The following is a 26754-nucleotide window of genomic DNA, read 5'->3' as shown; positions in this document are numbered from 1 at the left end:
TTAACCATTCTAGTAAACATTGTTCTGTCTGCAAAAAGGCAATTGCACCCAGACCACTTCATTGCGTACCAGCATCAGCCACATCCTGAATGCATAAAGCATGATGTAAGCCTCTAAAGCAGGGGTAGTCAACCTTTTAATACCTACCGCCTGCTTTTGTATCTTGTTGATGATGTTGTTGATGGTAAAATTTCCTTAACGCCCACGGGTGCCGCAGTAAATCGATTGTTTAGCGCAAGTGCAATTTTTTTTTTTTTTTTAGAAATGTACTTTAATTTATAGATTTTTTTTTCTATTTTGTGTGTGTGTGTGACGGGTGCTTTGTGTGTATGTGTGTGAGGGGTGCGTAGGGTCTATGTTGTGTGTAGGTTTGTGAGATGTTCAAATCCAGCTTAATGTTTCCCCCTCCCTTCTTCTTACCTTTGTCAAGCCCTGGTGGTCCAGTTGTGGCACTTTAAATTTGCAGTTCCTCCGGCTGCATGCTGATTCGCCTGTCCTCCCGCAAGCACAGCACTGTATCGACTAGCCTGCTCACGGGAGGAACACCGAGCCTACCAGGCCCTTACCTCCCTCTGCTGGAACTAAGTGCCAACTGTCCAGTGAGGTAGAGGTTTGATCTCCTCACCGGCCAGAGACGGCTCACAGCAAGGCTGGCTCTGCATGGGATCTTCCCTGATCTGAAAGGATCTCCCCTGCCGGCCTGCACATCTCGACCCACTGGGCATTTTAGGTAGAACCCACCACCGCCCACCTGAAAGCCTGAATCTCCCACTAGTCGGCATTAGAGACCAGGTTGATGACCTCTGCTTTATAGGCCTACTCTATTAGTACGTTTTGCAAAGTCAATCTTGCCTAAATTTACGGATACTATAGCTCCATCTGCCTCCCCCTACCAGGTGAATAAAAAACCCTTTATAATTCTTACCTGATCCCAGCGCCGTTGTCCCTCGGAGCTGGGTCTGGCTCCACCTCCTCCGATGTTATTGAATCAATGCTTTCCTATGGGGAAATAGCTTATACTGGATGTGTTCATGTAGAGTGAGGATGTCCAGCGTCCATTATCGGACAAAAAAAACCATTGAGGTAAGAGCACCGGGGCCTGCACGCTCAGGGTGCCCATTGGGTGGCCCATGCACTTATGGCCACCCAATGGCAAAAATGGTTTCAGGCCCCTGTGATATAGTCAGCACTGGGAGAAAGTGCTGGTCGGTCACTTCCTTCCAGAGAACACAGAACCTCGTGGGAAGAATGCAGAGGGGATTGGGAGAGCCTCTGACTCCCAACAGCCTCAGTCAGCTAAATGGACACCAGGGAAGCCACCTTCCTGCAACCCAAAGGTAGGAAACAGGAGGGTGGCTAAAACTGTGTCTATTTGTGTATATATCTGTGTGTGTGTGTATCTTTCTATTTGTTGGTATGTGTAGCTGTGTACCTGTATGTGCGTCTGTATCTATCTGTTTGTATGTCAAAATGTGTCCATGTGTATCTATATGTGTCTCAGTGCGTGTGTATCGATGTGTGTGTCTATGTGTCTGTGTATCTACAAATAAACCTCTACATTGTTTCCTGGCCAACACGACCACATCATTAATGGGTGTTAATTCCTTTACTCATTTGAAAATATAGGCAATAATCACATGTATATGTGATATATTTTTTTTCATTTTTATATTTTAAAAAAATATATTTTAAAAGCTTACCCAAAAATATTAAATCGAGGCCTATATTTGATATTTTTTTTTTCTATTTACATTCAGCTATTTTTATCATTAGAGAATATTAGGATTTTTTTTATATATAGGTATATACATGTTTATTTTCACTTACTTTGAATTATTAATTTTCCAGAAACCACATTTATTTGGAAACATATCCATTTACTATGTAATTCTTCTTCATTCATTAGTCCAGTACACTCTGTTATATAGTAAATATTGTACTACCTAAGTCTTTTTAACCCTGTTAAAACCATTTACTCTATATCTGTCTATATTTCTGTAGACAATCATGATTTATAATTAAATGATACCCTTCTTCTTCTAGATCGGTGGCCTGTGAAAACCTGGGTCAGGACCCATAACAGAGTTCCCTTGATATTTCAGTGGGCCCCCAGAGGTTGGAATAAGCACATTTTATTCAACACACCCCAGGCAACTGCCTACAATAAATTGTATAGTGCCTCTTTTTAAATCGAAGTCCTGAAAATAACAATTGTTCTCTTATAGCGACGTGAACACTGTCCATTTCTTGTGCGCTGTGAAATTTAGGTTAAAGTTTACTTGCCTCGTTTCCAGCGATGAGACTTCTCAGCCGCAGCCTTCAGCTTCTCCGCCGTTGATGTCAGCATCCAAGCTGATGTCACTAGCAATATCGCCTAATCCAATGCTTCTCCTAGAGAAGCATGCGTTTGGAAATGGGCATGCACTGCAAAACGCCACTCTCCTCCAATCAAATGTTTCTCTTCAGTTGTGGGGAAAGCATCTCTAATGGCTGTTAGGAAGATAGCCACTAGAGGTGTGTGCAAACATAGCCGGCTCTACAAAACGGCAGTGATTTTTACTTTGCAGGGTTAAAATAACAGGACAGCTTTACCCAGACCATTTTATTGAGTTGAAGTGGTCTGGGTGACTCTAGTGGTCCTTTGAATAACTCTTTCACATTGGATAGAGGCAAAAGTGTTATGGAGATTTAATTTTGTTATATATCGCATTACAATTAAATGGACCACTTATGTAATTTTAAAATTGATGAATGAGTCTCTGTGTTAATGCCATGTATGAAATCAGGTCCAAGCAGATTAAGATCGAGTGTGCTCTAGATGGTAAGCTTGTTTGAGCAGTGCCCTTATGTTTCCTATTATTTGAATTTATTTGCTTGAACTTTTTAATTTAGTTTTGTTTACCCATTATCCGTTCTGTAATACATGTTGGCTTTGTTATTCATAAAAATAATATATGGCTTTATAAACTCGTGTTATCACCCTAATTAAACTATTCAGGTTATTATTTATTTATTTTTTTCTAAGAAGATGCCAGGCATAGAGGAGTGTCAGGAAGCCAAAGCAATATAACAAAAATGCTTAAAAAAAAAAAAAAGATTAATTTGAGTCACCCCTGACACTAGTTATGGGATGCTTTCATGACACATGTAACTTGTTCATGTCAAAGGTTCTATTTAAGATAGAATGTTATATAAAATATATATGTGTTTATCATAAATATTTTTTTCATTTTTATTTTTTTGTTTTGTACACAGAGCCTATGCAAACGGGCAGTCTTCAGTAAAGCACGACTTTAGGGAGGAGCCTAGTCAGAAGGAGAAGGAGACGAAAGATGAGGGGGATCTTGAGGATCATGCTGTGGAGTCAAGTGATGAAGAACAACAATCAGATGGAAAAAAGAAGAAGCCACGAACTGGCTTTAGAGATCGCAAGGTATAGTGGCTTCTATGTGGCCTTTTTGGCATGGCCTGAACTGTGGGTTGGTTTTTTTTTTATTTATTTTTTTTATTTTGGGAGGGGGGGGGGGGGGTTATTTTCAAAATAATTAATAGACAAAAGAAATTCAAACTCAAATATGCAAACAAACAGAAATCCCCATTTATTAATATTATTAATATATATATATTTTTTTTTTTAAATCATGTAATTTTGAATAATGCCATTCTTTGGAAGCATCCATTAACATAAATGCTGTCTAGAGCTACTAGCCCAGTACCTGTCACAAATCACTCTGCAGTTCTAAGCATCACTGTAGTTACCAGAATCTTTCTTTAGCCATTTAATAACTTACCAGCATTCCTCTTTGTATTTCTGATGGACATATGCAAAATATATATGTATAGGAAGTAGATAATACGTTTTGTGTTATGAACCTCCTTTGTCCTTAATCATCTTCTGTGCATAATGGATAAACTCCCATATTATTATTATTACTCTTGGCATTTATATAGCTCCAGCAACTTCTACAGTGTTTTGTTCTATTAATCTGGGGATATTACAGCAAATAAGAGACATACTATCACAAACATTAACTGGAAACAAGGTCATAGAGGATCCTGTTCAAATGAGCTTTATAATCAAGAGGAGGCAGTAGAGTCAAAAAGTGCGGATTGTGGAGATAGGGGCACACTGCTTTAAGGAATGGAAATCACCCAGAGACTTTTTTGATTGTAAAGGGACTTCTTAAACTTGTGAAGACCATTGCAGAGTCTGATGATGGGTGGTAGAGGGTAGACTGTTGCAGGAATGGAGTGGCCCTTGCGTAATCCTGTAGGTGAAAATTGGAAGGGCAGGGCGTAATTTAGTATGTTTGCAAGAAATGTGTGTGACTGTAGGCTGTAGGACATGCATATGGGGCAAAAAGTTTTCTTGATTTACAAAAGTTCTCTAGTAATCAGATACCTAAAATATTTAACTACACCAGGTGAAGGAAAACTGTCCTAGTACAGGGGGCAATAGGGACTCAGTGAAGGTAATGCTAAAGATTTTGGACTTGTCAGGCTTCAATTTAAAATTGGACCATAGGCCAAATTCATGAATGCATACTTTGTAATTCTTGGAGGTTCTTAACCATGATGATAAGATTATCCTTTTAAGCACCTACCTTATATCGTGATCCTTAAAATGAGAAGCCTGATATACCATAATGTAATATCACCGCCACCGGAAAAGGCTGTAGAGAGGAGGGACAACATACAACCTTGGCATGTTCCGTTTGAAATTCTGAATGGATTGGAAAGCACTCAATTCACCATGACCTGAGCATTGGGGAGAGTGTAGAGCATGTTATTGCGGTTATGTATGTTGGGAACATATGCTGCAGAATTAGTTGTAGGACAGTCCACCTGCAAAAGCCTTCTCTGCGTCGGTAGACAAAAGAAGAAAAGGCTGTCTAATTTAATTTCACAATTTTAAGAATTGTGTTGTCCTTCGCCTCTCTACCTGGTAAAAAGCCCTCTTGATTTGGAAAAACCTGCCTAATGCTTGGGTCCAAGAATTTAGTAAACTGTATTTATGAAGGAGATGGGGCTGTAGCTAGCACACATACTGGGATCTTTAATCTCTTTGTGTGATATTGGCAGTGAGACTATCTCCAGGGAAAACCCCTTCTTGCAAAAGAGAGTTGAGTCTTTTTGCCAGATTGAGCATGAGGATGTCACCAAATATTTTCTAATATCCTAAAGAGAAACTCAGGGCCAGGGGTTTTGGTGAAGTCAATATCCTTGGCGTCCAATAAAGTCGACTCATTCAATCTTCGTTAATGGGCACGAGGTTTAAAAACGGGGAAAGAAAGGCACATGAATGGTAACGAGGAAGTCATTGCATTCAGTAGTGGCATAGATCATATGTGCTAAATATTGTTCAGCTATTCGAATAAAGTCAATTCTGGAGCATGCTATGTGTAAATTGAAAAATAGTATTGTTGGGGTTGGCTGATGACAGATGCTGAATATATACAAATTTAAAGGCATACTCTAACCACCAAACCAACTTTAGCTTAAAAAAGCACTTTTGGTGTATAAATTATGCCCCTGCAATTTCACTGCTCTATTCTCTGAAATTTAGTATTTATTTTACTTTTGTTTCTGTTTATGCAGTCCTAGCCACACCTCCCCTGGCTGTGACTCCCATAGCAGAAAAAATATCCAGAGAGATGCCAAATAAGCACTCACCATGAAAAAAGTAAAAGGTTTATTAAACATGCCATATGCCACAGCACAGGTGGGTGGAAAACAAAAGATGAAAAATCTAAACTCCTAATGAGTTTCAGACCTGTTGGCCTTTGTCATAGAAACTCCTGTGGTTATGATGCTTGGAGTAACTCTTTTACATATGTTTCTATCTGTTGATATACTTTTAACATTGCAATCTGCAAATACCATGCCTTTTAACTGACCCTAAACTGGAAATGCTGTGTGATCTTACACTTCTCACATGTACCCCGCCTGTTCTGTTCTTCATTTCTCATGTAATTGGGGGGAGGGGGGTGTTAAATACTTTTATTTATAGTTAGGGGGTTTTTTTTGTGTACAAAAATGACACCTGTCTAGTGATGTCCTATAGCAATTTGTGACTTAACACATCAATGGAATATTTTAAATTTGTAATATTGTTTTCAACGATTTGTAGATATTCCGATGAAGAAACCATGCATTTATTGCTGCATTTTTCTTTTGGATATTTCTAAAAACAGCTTTCAAATGCTGCAGTCTGTAGTCTCTGCAAATCATGTCCTTTTTTTCCCAGCCAATACTTTCTGTGGCTGTTTAATAACAAACTTCCAAATGCAGCTCAGTCAAGTCTTTACAAGGCAGGTGCTCTGTGCACTTGCTGCCTCTTGAGTTTAGCTCCTCTGAACTAAACAAACCAGGAAGTAACAAAACCGCCAGGGGTATGTAATTAGGTTTATAAATGACATTTTTTTTAAATCTGCACTTTAGGTAAAATTAAAAAGAGGACACACTTTTCACACATAAAGCACTTCAGCAAGCTAAAGTGCTTTAGTCATTTGTATTCATTTTTTTTTTTTGGTTGCTCCATTATGCTTCCTTATGCTTTAACTTAAACATTATTTAAAGTTCTTTTATGTTTCTACCAGCTAATTTATTGGTAAAAAAAAAGCATGATGTCTGTAGTTTAAAGCTACATTACTCCAATGTTTATTGCTGTGGAGTTGTCTGATGCAGACATACATAGAAATTCTAGGTACCTGGATAGAAAAGTAGGTTTTTAGGGATAGTCCCATTAAAAAGTTTTTTTTAAATCCTGTTGAAACGGTTTTAGCATAAGGATTTCATTAGCATTTATAAGGTTTTGCGCTATTTTATAAAAGCCAAGACATTTAAAGATTGCTTTTTTTTTTTTTTAAGTTTCTGACTTTACTAATTAATCAATTGAGTGTATCTCAGTATGATTTGTCTGTTAATACATTGCTTTTGCAGCACGCCTCTAATCATGAGCTTCTGTGAAATGCCCTGCTGTGCTACGAGATTTATTTTGAATGGTTTTGATTATATTAATACATTTTTCTGGCTTATTTAATTAGATTATGTAAATGATTAAAACCGTTACTGTTCACTAATAGAAAATGTAGTACACAATAAATAATTAAAGGGAAACTGTCACTTTAGATTATTTTTAATATGTTTACTTATCCACCGTATTTATTAAATATGTGTTTGTGAGGCCAACACATTGGCTCCCTATAAGTCCTTCATCAGTCAGTCAATCGGTCATATTAAAGGAACTCTATACAAATATGCATTCCTAGTATAGTGTTAAGTAGCCATTTAGTTTGCCACTCAGTGCCCAAAAAGTAGTATGTGTATGTGTGTGTGTGCTGGGGATGTAATATGTGTGTGTGTGTGTGTGCTGGGGATGTAATATGTGTGTGTGTGTGTGTGCTGGGGATGTAGTGTGTCTGTGTATGTGCTGGGGATGTAGCGTGTGTGTGTGTGCACTGCTGCCAATACACTTACCTATACACTGTGTGTGTGTTAAATGCATGTGTGTCAGTGTTTCTATCTGTGTGTATTTGTATGTGTCAGTGATTGTATCTGTTTGTCTATGTATCTGCATGTGTGGCAGTATATGTATCAAACACTGACACACATGCAGATAATGACATACATACAGATGTACGCACACACTGTTGCGCCTGCAGATACACAGACATACACACTGACACAAATACACCTTTTAGACACTGACACAGATGCACACATTACACACCTACAGATACACACACATACAAACACACAGATGCACACTACACACATACAGATATACACACTACCCATACAAGATACACACACTATGCACACATTACACACATACAAACTTTAAAAATGTAGCCACCCAGCAGTTTCTTACCTTCTGCTTGCTGTGGCTGCTGGGAGTTGGGGGCCTGCTCTCCTTGTCCGACCCCATCCTTGCGGCTCCCTCCTCCCGTGTTGCTGGCTCTGTGTGAGCTGGGAGGAAGTGAGATAAAAGGGGCCTGGTCGCACTGTAGAAGTGCTGTAGTGCATGACCGGGCCCCTTATTGCATATATCCATCGGGTGGCCCTAAGGGGACCTTCACACAGGTTCTCAACCTGTGCGGTGCAGCTGCACCGCCGCTACAGGTTGGGAAATCCTGTGTTAGATGATGACATGCAGAATGCCGCCCCTGTCAGAGTGCCGCCTGGAGCCATGGCTCCACCGCAGTCTATGGACGGGCCGGCCCTGTGCAGTGTTTTTAGTTGCAGGGTTAAAACAAGTGTAACATGGTACCTAGACCACTTCATTAAGTGTCCCTTTAATATAACCAGGAGGGAACTCAAAATAAGATTACAGAAATTAATCTGAATATCAAAGAACAATATGATCAACACCAACCCTAGTTAACAATGTCCATAATGGGCTATAATGAAACAGTATGAAAGGGGTATCTTACTTAGTCCTTTAAATAAACTCTCCCATTTCTGTCATTGAACATAGCAAGTGAAGGAGGAGAAACAGGTACAAGGTTTCCTTTTACAATGGAATATGTGACCTGCAGGGATTTTTTTTTCTTTCTTTTTTTTTTTTTTTAATCTACTTGTACAATGGATGGGCTGTAGCCCAGTCTACTAGTCCATCAGGACATCTTGCTTGTCCTGACATACACAATAATTTCAGATTGGGGATCCTGCCTGCAGACCTGGACAGTGACAGCATTATTCATTAAACTACTAATTTGAGTTAAATTTGAATGGAAAAAACTGAGGCAGAAAAGATGATCTGAAAAAAAATTCTCCAACTCGACTATTGTCACATTTTGTTTTTACATTCTGATTTTATCTCCGATAATGTGGAGTTTTGTTGTGGAGTTTTTGATTCCTATCTGTGTGTGCGTGGATTTATAGTCAATACGTTGTTAGACACAGATTTGCACACCAGTCAGGCCATAAGACTTGATTTTCCCACAGAAAACTCAAATTTGCAGTGCTATTACTACTGCAAGGGATTCTGGGTGGACATAAGCAAATTAGTTCAACAAAAAAAATAGAATTTTTGCCTCACTCAATTTTAAACATGGATTACTTGGAGTTTGTTTGCTGTATACAACAGCTTTGAAACACAACTCGGGAAGAGATACAAAGCCAGTGAACACTCATGGACAGCTGTTTCGTTGTCAATTCAACTCACCATTATGAGGTTGGTTGCTGGCTTGCTATTGAGGCTTGGCATTACTTGCGGAGCATAGACCAAGAAAGTTATGGTAGGGAAAAATTGTGTTTGAAAACCCCTTCAACCTGAAGTCAGTGGATAGTCAATACATTGCTAAACACAGATCTGCACACCAGGCAACGTATATATCTATACCGTTACTGTGTGCTTTCTGTAATATTTTTGCCTGTACAATACTCTGCATTCTGAAATGCCTACAATTGACACTGTAATGGTTATGGTGCCAGGAGTGCTTGTTTTACAATGGTTTGATTTCTTACCTGGGTCTGTCTGGTGCCGCTGCCCACCAGAATCTCCTACTGGAGATTGCAAGGATTTCTGCCGGTGCAAGGAGTTCTGCCGCTCTAGGCAAAGATCCATTTTGCCGCGCCCTCATGAAAGCAAAGACAATCTCACAGAGGTTTATTCACTAAACTCTTAATTGCAGGCAGTTGAAAACCAAATTGCAAAGTTTAAGCAAAAACTGCTGAACTGTGACTGTAGCTGAATTGTAGGATTCTTCTAGATCAGTTATTTTTGCCTAAATTTTGCCATATGGTTTTCAGTTAGGCCTAATACACACATACAGCCACCTGCTTCCTGTCCTCCTCTTCTCTGGCATTTCTCAGCAGAGCAGGCACCTGCCATCATAGTAAGCAGGTGCCTGCTCTGACATTCCTTAAAAGCACCGCTTCGGGGGCGCCCTGATGTGGCCACATGGCCACTCCTGGGCCCCCTGTGACAGGGCTCGTTACTCTCAGTGCCCCCTCTTTCAGGTGCCTGGAGGATCGGCCTGGCGCTGGGGGGGGGGATTGGCTCTATAGCCGTTCGCCCAGCGCTGTGGCCCAGGACACGGGGAGCCCACCAGGAAAAATACCAGTGGGTGCCCCCAGCAGGCCGGCGCCCTAGGAGAAGGCCTAGTTCGCCTAACTGTGGTGCCAGCCCTGCCCTAACCTAAGCCCTGCACTGCAGTTATAACTCATTGCCTGATAACTTCAGCTGATCACTTTCAGCCTATGAGCTAAGCCTTCCGTGTTATAGTAGTTATGGGGCTTGGAGTGTTCCTTTAGGTTTTTAAAAATGTGCACTAGTTCAAGAAATGCCTTTTCCCAAGAAATAATTTGCTGGGCCTCAGTAAAGGGATTTAAATATAATGTCATACAGAGCATCTTCCTTGTTATTTTTTTCAGGTGATGGAGTATGAGAACAGAATCCGTGCTTATTCTACTCCTGACAAAATCTTCAGATACTTCGCAACTCTGAAAGTGATACATGAGTCTGGAGAATCAGAAGTTTTCATGACACCCCAGGATTTTGTGAGGTCCATAACTCCAAATGAAAAGCAGCCAGAAAGTAAGTGTATCTATTGGTTATAGCCAAACTTTGGCACTTTTGCTGCTGTTTAATAGTTTCCAAAAATGTCAATTTATCTGTTTTTGCATAATGGCTGACTCACCAGAATAAAGTGTGCATTCAGATACTTTTTAGCTCCCCTTTATTTACATTCAGAACATGATGAATTCATAATTGGGGAGCCACCATTCCTAAAAAATAGTTTTAAAAAAATGTTTACCATTTATAGTATAGTTTAATTTTGGGATGATGCTGTATTCTTGAAAACAACAATGATTCTAAAAACATTTGTCAACTCTTGATGAAGAAGGAAAAAAATGACATTATCATTCTCTTGAGCCAATTGGGATCCTAACCAATTTCTGAGGCCAAGCTTTAAGAATAATTAATGCTAAGCAACTATTAAAATAGAAGCATATACTGCTGATAAAAGTTTAATTATAATTGGTAATTAAGAAATTATTGCTAGCTTAAATAGACTATTGTAGGGTAGTTAATAAGGAATGGTGAGTGCGCTTACAATAAATAAAATACAGTGTTTATCACACTTAAAAAATCTGAAGGGCATATAACACGTTTGATTAAAATGCAATAATACCAAAGTGCTATAGTGCTTTAAGAGATTTACAAAATATGTGAAGTGCCAAAGTGCATATATGTGCAGACAAGGGATATCCAATATAAATAAAAAAAAAAAGGACTGATATACTTGCAGAGCTTCTGGAACAAAAAATACACGGCTCTGTAATACAAATAATACAACACCTAGTGCAATATGTTTGTACAGTGCAGAATTAACAATAAATAAATAATATTTTGGGGTGGTACTTCAACCACTCCACCATTGTGAGTGAGATACCGTATATACTCGAGTATAAGCCGAGTTTTTCAGCACATTTTTTGTGCTGAAAAACCCCAACTCGGCTTATACTCGAGTCAATAGTCTGTATTATGGCAATTTGCATTGCCATAATACAGACTGGGGCTGTGGGGGCTGTGAGAGAGCGTTACTTACCTCTCCTGCAGCTCCTGTCAGCTCTCTCCTCCTCCGCCGGTCCGTTCAGCACCTCGGTCAGCTCCCAGTGTAAATCTCGCGAGAGCCGCGGCTCTCGCGAGACTTACAGTGTGAGCTGACAGAAGAGCTGACCGGACGTCGCGGAGGAGGAGAGAGCTGACAGGAGCTGCAAGAGAGGTAAGTAACGCTCTCTCACAGCCCCCACAGCCCCCACTGAACTGCCAATGCTGGACCACCAGGGAAGGAGAGCCCCCCTCCCTGCCATATATCAAGCAGGGAGGGGGGACGAAAAAAAAACTATAATAATAATAATATCAAAAATAATGAAATTAAATAAAAAAATAATTAGAAATAATAATATAAAAAAAATTTAAAATAATTAGAAAAATAAATAAAATTGCCCACCCCCCACCAAGGCTCTGCAACACACACACACACACACACTGCATTCATACACACTGCACTCATACACACTGCACTCATACACACTGCACTCATACACACACTGCACTCATACACACACTGCACTCATACACACACTGCACTCATACACACACTGCACTCATACACACACTGCACTCATACACACACTGCACTCATACACACACTGCACTCATACACACTCTGCACTCATACACACTCTGCACTCATACACACTCTGCACTCATACACACTCTGCACTCATACACACTCTGCACTCATACACACTCTGCACTCATACACACTCTGCACTCATACACACTCTGCACTCATACACACACTGCACTCATACACACACTGCACTCATACACACGCTGCACTCATACACACGCTGCACTCATACACACGCTGCACTCATACACACGCTGCACTCATACACACGCTGCACTCATACACACGCTGCACTCATACACACGCTGCACTCATACGCACACGCTGCACTCATACGCACACGCTGCACTCATACGCACACGCTGCACTCATACGCACACGCTGCACTCATACGCACACGCTGCACTCATACGCACACGCTGCACTCATACGCACACGCTGCACTCATACGCACACGCTGCACTCATACGCACACGCTGCACTCATACGCACACGCTGCACTCATACGCACACGCTGCACTCATACGCACACGCTGCACTCATACGCACACGCTGTATTCATACTCACACACTGTAAATAAATATTCAATTGATATATTTTTTTTAGGATCTAATTTTATTTAGAAATTTACCAGTAGCTGCTGCATTTCCCACCCTAGTCTTATACTCGAGTCAATAAGTTTTCCCAGTTTTTTGGGGTAAAATTAGGGGCCTCGGCTTATATTCGGGTCGGCTTATACTCGAGTATATACGGTACTTATTTATTTATTGTTAATTCTGCACTGTACAAACATATTGCACTAGGTGTTGTATTATTTGTATTACAGAGCCGTGTATTTTTTGTTCCAGAAGCTCTGCAAGTATATCAGTCCTTTTTTTTTATTTATATTGGACATCCCTTGTCTGCACATATATGCACTTTGGCACTTCACATATTTTGTAAATCTCTTAAAGCACTATAGCACTTTGGTATTATTGCATTTTAATCCAACGTGTTATATGCCCTTCAGATTTTTTAAGTGTGATAAACACTGTATTTTATTTATTGTAAGCGCACTCACCATTCCTTATTACCTATTTAGCACTTAGGAGATCTCACCAGGACTCCCAGTGAGTTGCAGCTATTTGTTTCTATTTATATTGTGTATGCTCGCTATACATATATATTTTCCTCCTTTTGCGCCATTTAACCTTCTGTCGATATATATTGTAGGGTAGTGTTTGTGTAAAAAAAAAAAAAAAAAAAGGTTAGAGGCCTTATTTAAGTTTATTATTCACTCCGTAAAGAGGAATAACAGCAGACCTGGAGCAGAAGATGAAAGCAATTTCTAGAGCAATTCAGTATGTTCAATACTAAATAGTGTGCAAGCCTTTGAGAGTATAATCAAACATACCAGCTGCTACTTTCTTCAGACAAAGGAGTACAGAGTGACAGGTGAAGCCCTATAGAGTTTACCTTGGGCAGAAATATAACCATTATCCCAAACATCAGCTGCAAAGACAAGCAAACAGGAGAGCCATTTGTCAATCACTCTGAATCCATCCTTTCTGGCTGTGCTCCTAGCAGCGGAAAACATGTTCTGCATCTCGTAGGAACTACATTTTGTGCTGCTTCTGAGGTGCTTTCTTATAGTACACACATAGCACATGGATGTGTTCCTTTTGTACTGGCACATTATTTCCTAAATAGATCCGTAGCTGCACTTTCTTAACCCCTTAAGGACACATGACATGTGTGACATGTCATGATTCCCTTTTATTCCAGAAGCTTGGTCCTTAAGGGGATAAAGGAACGCTATGGCATTAGGAATAAAAACCTATATTCCTAACACTATACTATTTATGCAGTCCACCCCTTCACTGTTTAGATAGTCAACCTTCTTCCTTACCATTATGGTGTAAACAAAGTTGATTTACTTACCTTTCCTTCCTTGCCACGGTGCTCTCTGTGGCTGGCCCCATCTCTTTTACTGAGATAATCTGTGTTGATAATCTCAGCCAATCTAATGCTTTTCCGTGAATCCACGGCAAAATGCTGTGTTGTGTCAAACAAATTATCTCTATGACAATTACGGCGGTATTTTAACCCTGCAATGTACAGTTGGCGTTCCTGCAGAAAGGCAGTATTTTCTTTTGCAGGGACATAGCACCCGACCACTCCATTGAGAAGTGGTCTGGATGCCTATAGTGTCTCTTTAATCTGACATAAAGGAGGATTCTGCCTCTACCTAGTTTTTGGTGCTGGCTGGTATGTTTGAAAAATATTGTGAAAGTGATTAGAATGTACCCGAGGATTGGAGGGATGTTTGGAAAGAGAGAGCACAGTGGATGGAGACAACATCGGAAGGTCATAGGGGTTGAAGAGTTAGCACATTTTTTTCTATTTTTTTTTTTTTTTTTTTTTTTTGAGGGGCTGCAGAGTCGGGAAATGTCTGATGTCTTGTGGGAGGGCATTCAATAAAATGGGGGCAACTGTGGAGAAGTCCTGCTGTTGAATGTCTGGGATGTGTGTGAGAACAGGACAGTAACTGGTAATTGGCGAAGTGAAGATCCTGGGCTGAAGCATATCTGCTAATGAGAGAGGAGATGTAAGCATAAGAACTGCATCTTAATTGAAACCAACACAGAGGCACAAGAGGGGAGTAGGAACCAGAGAAGTGGAGACATTAAAGGAGCGGTCAGAGAGATAAAAATAGAACCAAAAAAGAGCAGTGTTGCCAAGGTTGAGAGGGAGAAGCAGGTTCTCATCTGTTCAAAAGTGAGAGAAAGATCAAGAAGAATAATGAGAGAAAAATAGCCTTTGGATGTCACCAAGTCATTAGTCACATTTGTTAGGGCAGTCTATTTGGAATTTTGGGAGCAAAAGCCAGACTGTAGCTGGTCGAGTAAGAAACTAGAGTTTGGAGTGCGAAAGCGGAGTATGAACAAGCCTTTCAAGCAGCTTGGAGACAAAGGGAAGGAAAGAGATAAGATGATAGCTATTCAAAGCATCAGGGTCAAGAGAAGGTTTTTTTCAATTTTTTTTTTTTTAGTATGGCCACAACGTGTTCAAGGATGATGGAAAAATGCCAGAGGAAAGAGAGAGATTCAAAATTTAGTCAAAGATGCGACTGTCGCAGTTGAGAGTGATTGAGTAAGATGCGAGAGAATGGGCTCAAGGTGGCATGTAGAAATGAGAAGCACAGAAATCTCTCTAATCAGAAAAGTTTTGTCTAGGTGCCAGTAAGGATATTTTCATCAGTCAAGCAATTCAGTCCTCTGTGAAGTCTTAGTATGTGGTCCTTGGGGTATGTAAGGTATTTTTGAGCACTCTGGATTATTGTGTACATTTCCCATTTTGGTTTATCACCTTTAAAAGATAATACTGCATATGACATACTGCATTCTGTTAGGTGAGAAAGTGCTACCATAAATCAGTAGGTTTTTTTTGTCCCTGCTCTTTAGCCATGTTGTTGAACTGTACGAAGCACTTGTTGTTCAATAATAAATGTGTCATCCCGACTAGCAGATGTTTTCACACCCAGCACTTGCTATGCTTCTGAAAGGGTGGAAAGTTAATAATTGGTAACCAGTTCTTGGTTTGACCAGTTTGCAAAGCATTGTCATGTTTCGCAATGTAGGTCTGTGCCTCTTCAATTTGCCACCCACTCTGTCATTTGCTACTTCTTGGGCACTACCCAATAAGTTGTTAATGAAACAGCTCTGCAAGGGAGCCACCTAGTGTTCTCTGCACAATATTGATATATTTTATGTTTTAGTAATCTGCAGTTGATTTCTTTGACAATAAGTTTGTAAAATAGTTATCATTTTAGATGCATGCACTTACGTACTGTGGTTTGCTGGGTATATTAGACTTGTTCTCGCTATTTAAATGGACATTCTATGTGCCTGATTTGCAAGAATACATCTGAATAAGTATCGAGCAGAAATCTTCCTCTGCATATATCTAACATATGTAGGATGGACAGTCCCATTTCTTGGCCTGATTCATTTTTGTTATTCTTTTTTGTTTTGTATCTCAGTACAACAGCATTTTACCACATTAAAACTTTAAAGGGACACTATAGTCACCCAGACCACTTCAGCTCAATGACGTGGTTTGAGTGCCAGGTCCCCCAGGTTTTAACCCTTCAGACGTAAACATAGCAGTTTCAGAAAAAGCTGCTATGTTTACATTGCAGGCTTAATCCAGCCTCTAGTGGCTGTCTTCCTGACAGCCGGTAGAGGAGCTTCTGTGATGCTGGATGCTGAATGCTTTCCTATGGACTGTTTGAAAAGCGTGCGCGTCTCTTGCCGCGCGTTACGCTCCACTCGGAAGCTGACGACGGCGGGGGAGGAGAGGTCACCACCGCCGAGGAAGCCCGACGCTGGATAAAAGTAAGGGGCTGAAGGGGTTTTAACCCCTTCAGCCCAGCGGGAGGGGGACTTTGAGGGTGGGGGGGGGACCTAAGGGTTATATAGTGTCAGGAAAACGAGTTTGTTTTCCTGACACTATAGTGATCCTTTAAACAATAATAAAGTATGCTTGTCTGTGTAAATAAATTTGATCTTACAAATTAAATTATCAGTTACTCAACATAGTTTTAAGAGATCGTAAAATGCTGCAGTGCAGCCACGCACTCTGGCCACACACCTAATCCTGTTTGGCCCTTTTACATTTTTTGGAAGTTGTGAAAGAGGAAGTGGGGAAACTTTTGAGGTGACTACTAGAGTGAGAGAAGTTCTTAGAAAAAAATGTCTTTTGATTATCTCCTCACAACTCACTGCACACTGGTTAAACTCCCCTAGTCAATGTTATTTTAGAAAATCAGAGTTATTTAAGACAAGACTTATAGTTTCTGACTTATGTGTTTACAGAAAGCCAAAAGTGTTGCTTTTCATAAATGACAAGCCTGTTAAATGTTGCTGGTGTTCTTTTCTGAACGCCAGTGAAGCACTCTTGACAGTTTTAGTGACAGATGAAATATGACTTGTAAATAATAAAACAATTAGTTTTTTGAAATGTCTGCATAGCATTTTAATTTGCCCTGTGTATATACTTTGGAATTTAGCATCATCAGCTTATATACATTTTCATATTTGGTGTCGCTGTAAGAGACACTGTTAAATAAATAAATACAGTAGGATAACGGCATCTACCCAACTAGTGTTTGAATCACTGTGTACATGATAACCCTCTTAAAACGGGTTATTACCTAGGAGTATATTTGAAAACGAGAGAAATCTCAATATGGAAGAACATTTGGGAGGTCCCCCTCCCAGTCTGTGTTCAGGAACATTTGTATAAATATTGCTATGCTGGAACACCAAGCTAGTGAACCATCACTGGATTTGCATAACTCCTTTAGATTGGACTATCTTCATATGTGGTGGAAATGCCCTAAAATTGCTCGGTTCGGGACACAAATGCATAACGTGCTGACTGACGTGTTCTGTAGACAAGTTAACTGAGACCCATTGGCTTTCATCCATTAGATGAATTTAGTAAGCACCAAAAGAAACTATTTAATAAGATCTCTCTTGCTACCTGCAAGCTCTTGGCTAGATTAAAGATACCCAGCTATCCCCGATTGAAGTTATATTTAAAATGAAAGATTATGCTCAAAATTAAGTTAATAAAGCTCATGGACATAGATGGGTGCCTGGTTGGAATTCCAGGACGATCTGTACTTTTATAGTTCAATGCCATATGGATAGAACTTAAACCATTTTCACGTTTTTGTTTTGAATATTAGATATACACTGAACAAAATTATAAATGTAACACTTTTGTTTTTGCCCCCATAAAATAAAAAATAAAATATAAAATAAGAAATAAGAACATTGTCCACATATAGATAAATGTTAAATTCAAGTTCATGAAGGTCCTACTTTCACTAATTTCCTCTTACACAAAAACAACTAAAATATGTATTTACTTTTAAGATCGAACATATTTAATATAAGTAAATACACTGAACAAAATTATAAATGCAACACTTTTTTGTTTTTGCCTCCATTTTTCATGAGCTGAACTCAAAGATCTAAGACGTTTTCTATGTACACAAAAGGCCTATTTATCTCAAATATTGTTCACAAATCTGTCTACATCTGTGTTAGTGAGCACTACTCCTTTGCCGACATAATCCATCCACCTCACAGGTGTGGAATATCAAGATACTAATTATAACAGCATGATTATTGCAAAGGTGTGCCTTAGAATGGCCACAATAAAAGGCCACTCTAAAATGTGCAGTTTTACTGTATTGGGAGGATCCAGGGGGGGAGGAGCCTGTCCATACCATAACCCTACTGCTACCATGGGCCACTCGATCCACAACCGCTCACCCACACGACGCCATACACGCTGTATGCCATCTGCCCTATACAGTGGAAACAGGGATTCATCCGTAAGGAGAACACCTCTCCAAAGTGCCAGATACCATCGAATGTGAGCATTTGCCCACTCAAGGCGGTTACGACGAACTGCAGTCATGTCGAGACCCCGATGAGGACAACGAGCATGCAGATGAGCTTCCCTGAGATGGTGTCTGACAGTTTGTACAGAAATTCTTTGGTTATGCAAACCGATTGTTGCAACAGCTGTCTGGGTGGCTGATCTCAGACGATCTTGGAGGTAAAGATGCTGGATGTGGAGGTCTTGGGCTGGTGTGGTTGCACGTGGTCTGCGGTTGTGAGGCCGGTTGGATGTACTGTCAAATTCTCTGAAACGCCTTTGGAGACGTCTTACGGTATAGAAATGAACATTCAATTCACGGGCAACAGCTGTGGTGGACATTCCTGCAGTCAGCATGCCAATTGCACGCTCCCTCAAAACTTGCAACATCTGTGGCATTGTGCTGTGTGATAAAACTGCCCATTTTAGAGTGGCATTTAATTGTGGCCAGCCTAAGGCATACCTGTGCAATAATCATGCTCTCTAATCAGCATCTTGATATGCCACACCTGTGAGGTGGATGGATTATGTCGGCAAAGGAGAAGTGCTCACTAACACAGATGTAGACAGATTTGTGAACAATATTCGAGAGAAATAGGCCTTCTGTGTACATAGAAAAAGTCTCAGATCTTTGAGTTCAGCTCATGAAAAATGGGGGCAAAAACAAGTGTTGCGTTTATAATTTTGTTCAGTGTATTTACTTTTATTAAATATGTTCGATCTTAAAAGTAAATACATATTTTAGTTTTTTTTGTGTAAGAGGAAATTAGTGAAAGTAGGACCTTCATTAACTTTAATTTAACGTTTGTCTATATGTGGACAATGTTTTTATTTCTTCATTAGACCCGGTAAACTCTTTACAATTTGTTAAAAATGAGATCTTGGATTATAGCAAAATCTCAAATTACAAATCGAATGTGGGAAAGACTTGGTATAATCATTCCATCACACATAAATAGAATAGTTGAGGTTCATTTCCTGGATAATATTAAATCCATGAATAAAACATTAAAACAATTCAGCTGTAAGGAGATTTCATGGTATGGCAGAGTAAATTACGTATGTGGATTTTTTTTGTTTAGTATGTCACACGCTGCTGACTAGATTTAGTACAAACAAGTTTTAGGAATATTGTTTTGAGAAGAAAAGTACCACGAATTAGCTCCATCAAATTGTTAAATAACACTAAACACTAAATAACACAGAGTGTGGGAATAGGATTTCCAATAATCCATCAGTTCTGAGAGGCACGTTTTATACCATTTATACAAGATGCAAAATGTGTTGTCTAAGCCTGGTATAGAAGATCAATTGTAAGGGGAATCTAAAGATAGATGTCTGATCTTGGAACATATATTACCTCTATGGTCTAAGAATAAAAAAAGATTGAACTTGAATACAATTTCTGAATTTGTTGATTGAAAATGTATCAAGAAGAATGTAGAAAATCTAGAAACCTGAAAGATTGACCTTCACAAGTTATTCTGCTTTACTATATTGATTTTGTGAGAAAGTGATTTAAAAAAAACCCAGAAAACCAATGATCTTATATTACAGTACTCAATGCCTTTCAAAAATGCCAATACTGCTCCTAAGTAGCACAGTACCAAATAATGTACCATAAAACACTGAAAGACAAACTTAAGCAATACAAAAATATAGAGTAGATCTCTACTCTTTGAGAGAGGTACGGGCAGCAAAGGAGGGGAGGAAACAGTTGCAAAATAGTCCGTCCGTCCCCCCCCCCCCCTGGTTGCAATGACATGTGGTTTCGGCATGGCTGCAGAAGCCGGGTGCTGTTGCTATTCAATCCGCCAATGACCACTCTCTGCCAATGAATGCAATTTACTGAATAGACATATGCACAGAATTGATATTAGCCAGCCCACATCTCTTGTTTAGGGCGGCCTATGACCACCCACTGATGCTTCCGGAGGTGGAGTTGCTCCTCCGGCAGCCGAGGGGATAAATGCGCAGCATTTAATTGTGATGCAGACTCCAGGCACCATGACCACTTTAAATCAGTGAAGTGATCATGTTGCTTGGAGTAACACTTTAATCCCTTTATAAAACTACTATAAAAATGATGTATTACTGGAACAGAGTTGGCAAGCAAAGATGGTGCTTTCTGTGAAACCAAACTTTAATTATACAAGAAGCTAATACCTTAATATATAATATACACATACTGACACACTACTGTGCAAATACAAAAGGTTAATAGTTCATTTTATCAATTGAAAAAGTATACTTCAAATCAATATTGTGCGTGCTCATTCTTTGCCTTTTAAAACCGCATTCATTCTTCTAGGCAAGGTACATTTGCACAAAGTTAAGGATTTTTTAGGCATACAGTCAGGTACCAAAGAGGTGCTAATGATAGTCAATTTTTTTATATGTAGATTGAAACACAGTTATTAAGTGAAACAGAAATAGCTGTGCAGGAAGTATAAAATAGAGTGCGGAACAGCCAAAGTCTGCTAACAAGAAGGCTGCTGAAGACAGTTTAATGTCAGAAGCCACAAACCATGGCAAAACTGAGCACAGCAACAAAACACAAGATCGTTATGCTACATGAGCAATGTATCTCCCAGGCAGACATTTCAAGGAAGGCCTGAGTTTCTGTATGTGCTGTCCAAGCATTTCCAAAGAAGCACAAAGAAACCAGCAAAGTAAAGGACCATAAATGCAGTGGATAGCAACTACAGATGGAAGACACATCATGCTTACTGTCCTTTGCAATCCAAACTTTAATTTTTTTAATTTTTTTTATAATATAAAAATATATATTAATATATTTTAAAATTACAATATTATTTATTTTTTTCAACATTTTACATTATTTTAAAAGTTAATCCAGTAATACTAAATCAATTCCTTGGTGAGAATAAATGGTTTCCTCAGTACCAAGAAGTATAGTACATAGATACGTATCTATCACACAGTACTATCAGGGAGGCAACTCAAACACACAGCCAGAGTCATTAGCACTTTCTCTCAGTGTAAAGAGTACTTGAATCTATGGTATTGCCTTCACGGAGCCCTGATCTTAACATCATCGAGTATATCTGTGATTACATGCCAAAACAGAAGACACAGATACTGCCTGAATCCACAGAAGAATGTTTGAATCAATCTATCTGCCAAGTTCATTTAAAAAATGTTGGGCTTCTAGAATATCTAGAAGAATCGATGCTGTTCTGAAGGCAGAGGGTGATCACACTTACTGCATTTGTTAATTGATCATTGAAAAAAAAAAATGTTTTTTATTTTATATATGTATTACATGGTTTAATATCAATTGTGGAGAGCAAAAAACAGGGCGCAAGAGAATACTGAGAACAGGCAGCAGCTGAAATAGCCTGCCCTTCGGTGGGTCCCCGCTCAGATCTCAAGCTGGTTTTAGCTCATCTTGTGCCATTACAGAGAGAACATCTCTGAAACATATCAGACTGATCCCACCCATACGGGCAGTCAGGCCCGGACTGGGAAAAAAATTCAGCCCGGGCATTTTTGGTTCACAGCGGCCCACTGAAAAGGGGGCGGGCCAGATAGGGTGTGTTTTGTCATCCCCAATGACAAGCATGCCCCATTTCAGTGAGCATGTTGGTTCAATGCTCTTCCAGGGCATGAGAAAAGGGCCCTGTATTTTTTCTGCACAGTGCAAGCAAATTTAATAACATGCTTGCGTTGTGTTTGCTTGAAACTTGTCTCAGTGGTTTCCATAATTGGGATACTCACTGTATCCCATTTATGGAGACACTATGTGTTTGCTTAAATAGAATCTAGTTTGTGCATGGGGGATCCAGAGTGTGTATGTCAGAAATGTAGTGTGTGTAGGTGGTGCAGCGTCTGTGTGTAGGAGATCTAGTGTGTGTTTGAAGGACTCAGGAGCGTGTATAGGAGATCTAGTGAGTGTGTGCGCGTGTGTAGAGGATTCAGAGTGTATATAGAGATCTAGTGTGCGTATATCTGTAGAGTTGGGTAGGAATCTAGTGTTTGTCTGGAATTTAATGTGTTTAGGGGTGCAGTATGTGTGTGAGGGGTTCTGTAGTATATATACATATATGTGTGGTGTGTAGTATTGTGTGTGTGTGTGCGGGGTGCAGCGTGTTTGGGGGCTGCTTTGTGTGTGTGCTTGGTGCAGCGTGTTTGGGGCTGCTTTGTGTGTGTGAGGTGTGCAGTGTGTGTGTGTGCTGTGTGTGTTAGGATGCTGTGTGAGGGTGATGTGTGTGTGTGTGTGTTTTAGGGTGCTGTGTGAAGGTTCTGTGTGTGTGTGTGAGTGAGGGTGCTGTGTGTTAGGGCGCTGTGTGTGTTAGGGTGGTGTGTGCATTAGCGTGCTGTGTTAGGGCGCTGTGTGTGTTAGGGTGATGTGTTAGGGCACTGTGTGTGTTAGGGTGATGTGTGTTAGGGTGCTGTATGAGGGTGATGTGTGTTAGGGTGCTGAATGAGGATGATGTGTGTTAAGGTGATGTATGAGGTGATGTGTGTTAAGGTGATGTATGAGGGTGATGTGTGTTAGGGTGATGTATGAGGGTGATGTGTGTTAGGGTGCTGTATGAGGGCGATGTGTGTTAAGGCGCTGTATGAGGGTGATGTGTGTTAAGGTGCTATATGAGGGTGATGTGTGTTAGGGTGCTGTATGAGGGTGATGTGTGTTAAGGTGCTGTATGAGGGTGATGTGTGTTAAGGTGCTGTATGAGGGTGATGTGTGTTAGGGTGCTGTATGAGGGTGATGTGTGTTAGGGTGCTGTATGAGGGTGATGTGCGTTAGGGTGCTGTGTTGGGGGAGGCAGGTAAATGCCAATATTGATGTCTTTTTTTTTCAAAGTTTTATTATAAAAATAAATTGATTATACCCCCCTCTCCCCACCCCCCCTTCCCTTCTTACCCGTAGCCTGGAAGGGGGGCTGCTGACATCCATCCCTGGTGGTCCTGCAAGTTAGAGCTCCGCCGGGTCCTTTCTCCAGACTGGCTGGCTCCCTCCCTCTCTCCCCGCCGGCGGCCGCATTTGACAGCATGTGGGCCGGTGAGGGAGATCCTTGATCTCCCCACCGGCCCTTCATGGAACACAGCGGGGCCGGCGCTCGGATAGCGCCGGCCCTGCATAGACCAGGTAGATCTCCCTGGCCTCGGCCCGTGGCCATCGTGGCCCACCGGGCATTTGCCCGGTTTGCCCGATGGCCAGTCCGGGCCTGCGGGCAGTCCAGATCCGAAATGCCAGCAAGTTCCCTCTGCACGCGAGACACAGCAAACCCAGACGATCGTTTCAGCCTTGTTAGGCATCATCAGTGAGGCATAGCTGATATCTCTCTAGGCATCGTGAGCAAGGGGTCCACGTCTGGATTACCCCTTAAACTTGTGGAGAGCAAAAAACAGGGCGCAAGAGAATACTGAGAACAGGCAGCAGCTGAAATAGTCTGCCCTTCGGTGGGTCCCCGCTCAGATCTCAAGCTGGTTTAAGCTCATCTTGTGCCGAAGGGCAGGCTATTTCAGCTGCTGCCTTTTCTCCGTATTCTTTTGCGCCCAGTTTTTTGTTCTCCATAAGTTTAAAGGGTAATCCAGACGTGGACCCCTTGCTCACGGTGCCTAGAGAGATATCATATTAGTGTAGCACTTCTATACCCTGCGTGATGGCCATTAAGAAGTTCTTAATAGCATGGAAAAAAATTATTATATAAAATTTGATGTTTTCTTTGATATTTCTCATTTTTTTAAAACCCTGATTATAGATTAACCAGATATATGGGCCCTTAACTGATAAAATGACCTTACCATAACTTTTCATCCAAAATCTTGGCCTCTCTCAGCTCTGGTCATTACATCACACAGATACATTGTTTACTTACTGTATAATATAGTGGTGTCTTTAAATGATATGTAGAGCGCAAACTCTTTGTTTATCTCATGCTGGCGTGTTTTACAGCACTGCAGAATTAAATAAATTTGAATTAAATTGAGAGATGTTTTTACCTACGGAGTATTTTTTTCTTTTCTTTTCATCAGTAGTGAAAGCAGACATTTGTCATGTTTGGATAACAAGCAATCAAAAATGTAATGTACATAAGTAAAAACAAAAACTTTATATAACATTTTTATGCTGTCACTTAAAATCTTCCTGACGGCAGGGAATGTTGGCAAATAAAGCCCTAAATTGCTTCCAGCCTCTGTGCTGAATGAAACCATGGTATACAGCTGTAAGGCAACCATGTATGAGATAATCGCAGTGCTGTTGAGTGTACAACCCAGCCGCTATAAATATGCCAATTAAATGATTTATGTCGCGGTGGCAGATGGATTTGGATGGGCCCTTTTTTTCCATTTCACTACGTAGCTGATATTATGGGAAAGTAATGATTCAACAGATGCTTTGATGAAATCACACTCCTGATTCCAGCGTAGAGTTGTTCATCCAGAATAAATATTGTGTTATCCCTGCTTTTATTGTAATGGTGAAAAGTGAATATTTAGAAAGTTTCTGCTTTTTATCAGAACTAAATATGTATAATTAAAGAAGTTTATTAACTTCCCAACCATATCTATCTAATATATTTCCCTTACCAACTCACTGCAAATGCCTAATGCAATTCTAAAGAGGTTTGCCCCCACACTGTGATTCCACGTACAATGCTTTATAATCTACACAATACTTCTAATGTAAATTGCGTCCCAGTTGGTATTCATGTTAAAAACATGTACTTTATTCCGTGTTAGAACAATTTCTCTCATCTAAAAGGGGGTAATGCAGCAATAAAAAGGACAAAAACAAATCTGAACATGTTTTGTGTCTCAAAGAGATGTTTCCGCCGCAGTCATTGAGGACGCATCTCAGCGAGATGCCAAATGTGCCCAGGTGTGTTTTCTTTTTTGTTGCATTATTTCCTTGCCCCCGTTGGATTCTCAGTTATGTTTCTAAGGATGGACATTTTTATAAACCAATATGAATTTTCAGATGTTTTAAACATGAATGCGACTGAAGCCCGAGTTATATTTAATGTATTGTGGCATACCTCCCAGCATTGCAAACTGAAAAAGAGCGACACTTTAATTTTAGAGGTGGGAGTGTGGCAGACTGCTGAGATATATTAGGTGCTTTACCAATGCTAATTTATGTAACTAAAATAAAGTTTAGAACAAGAACAATGGATCTTGTTTTTTATTATTATTATTATTATTTATTTATAAAGCTCAAACAAATTCTGCAGCGCTTTATAGTAGGTGGACTAACCGACACATATTTGTAACCAGACAAGCTGGACACACAGGAACAGATGGATTGAGGGCCCTGCTCAGTTATAGTGACACAAAAGGTAAGGGTAGGGTGGAAAAGAGTAGGGTGTTCGGTTAATTTTCACTGGGGTCTTAGTGTTTTGTTTTGATGACCGTTGCAGGAGAGGATCAGGGTGCGTGGAGGGAAAGCGGGTGACAGTTTTATTGATACGCTTAAAGACACATTGGCGTTGATTTCATGTTTTTGTGTAACTATTCAGTTGATTTAATATTTTGAAAATATTTTAATTTATGGTTTATTTTAGATTTTGTATACAATGTTTTTGATATTTTAATATTTTAAATGTCTATTTCAAAATTATTACATAAATTGAATAGCTTATCCAAAAATATTAATTTGAAGCCATTATTGCAAGTTTTATTTCTGTGGACCTTTGTTACACATTCACACACTCCAACAAAATTCTATTTATGAAAAAACAGACATTAGGATAGACAGAAAGGACCAAAGTATCTGGGCTCAAATAAGGACTGTCACTCTTATTTGTGGACACTTGGGAAGTGTGTTGCAAAGATTATAGATAATTCATTTAAAGGAATATGTTGACCTTTCCTTGTGTGAGGTGGTTGTATAGCTGTTATTTCATGCAGTGTATAATACTCTAGTTGTGTATTATTACCTGTGGATTCAAATGGATGACAGACCTCTGAATTTAATCCCGACTTCAGTTTTGCTTTAGAGAGAAAATGTCACAAATCTGTTACATGTCTCAATGCTTTTGGAGGTTTGATTCAGTGCCTGAAAATGTTAGCATTTTGCTTCATGTTTTATTCCCTTTTTGAACATGTAGCAAATACACTTGCAATTTTTAACAAATGTTCTTTTTTTGGCAGATTTGGGCCTCGACCAGTTTATCATAAAGCGCTATGATGGAAAGG

General features: G+C 39.9%; 1 protein-coding gene across 1 annotated transcript in view; it reads left to right on the top strand.

The window, feature by feature from the left end:
- MICU1 (mitochondrial calcium uptake 1) overlaps nt 1-26754 on the top strand; it is a 242741-nt gene that overhangs the window by 43721 nt on the left and 172266 nt on the right. Inside the window, exons 3-5 of the mRNA XM_063434676.1 lie at nt 3256-3433; nt 10381-10543; nt 26710-26753. Of these exons, the coding sequence (XP_063290746.1) occupies nt 3256-3433; nt 10381-10543; nt 26710-26753 (385 nt within the window). The remainder of the gene's footprint in view (nt 1-3255; nt 3434-10380; nt 10544-26709; nt 26754) is intronic.

This window comes from Pelobates fuscus, chromosome 10, assembly GCF_036172605.1.
Source record: "Pelobates fuscus isolate aPelFus1 chromosome 10, aPelFus1.pri, whole genome shotgun sequence".
Classification (NCBI taxonomy): domain Eukaryota; kingdom Metazoa; phylum Chordata; class Amphibia; order Anura; family Pelobatidae; genus Pelobates; species Pelobates fuscus.
This window is presented reverse-complemented; position numbering and strand designations above follow the sequence as displayed.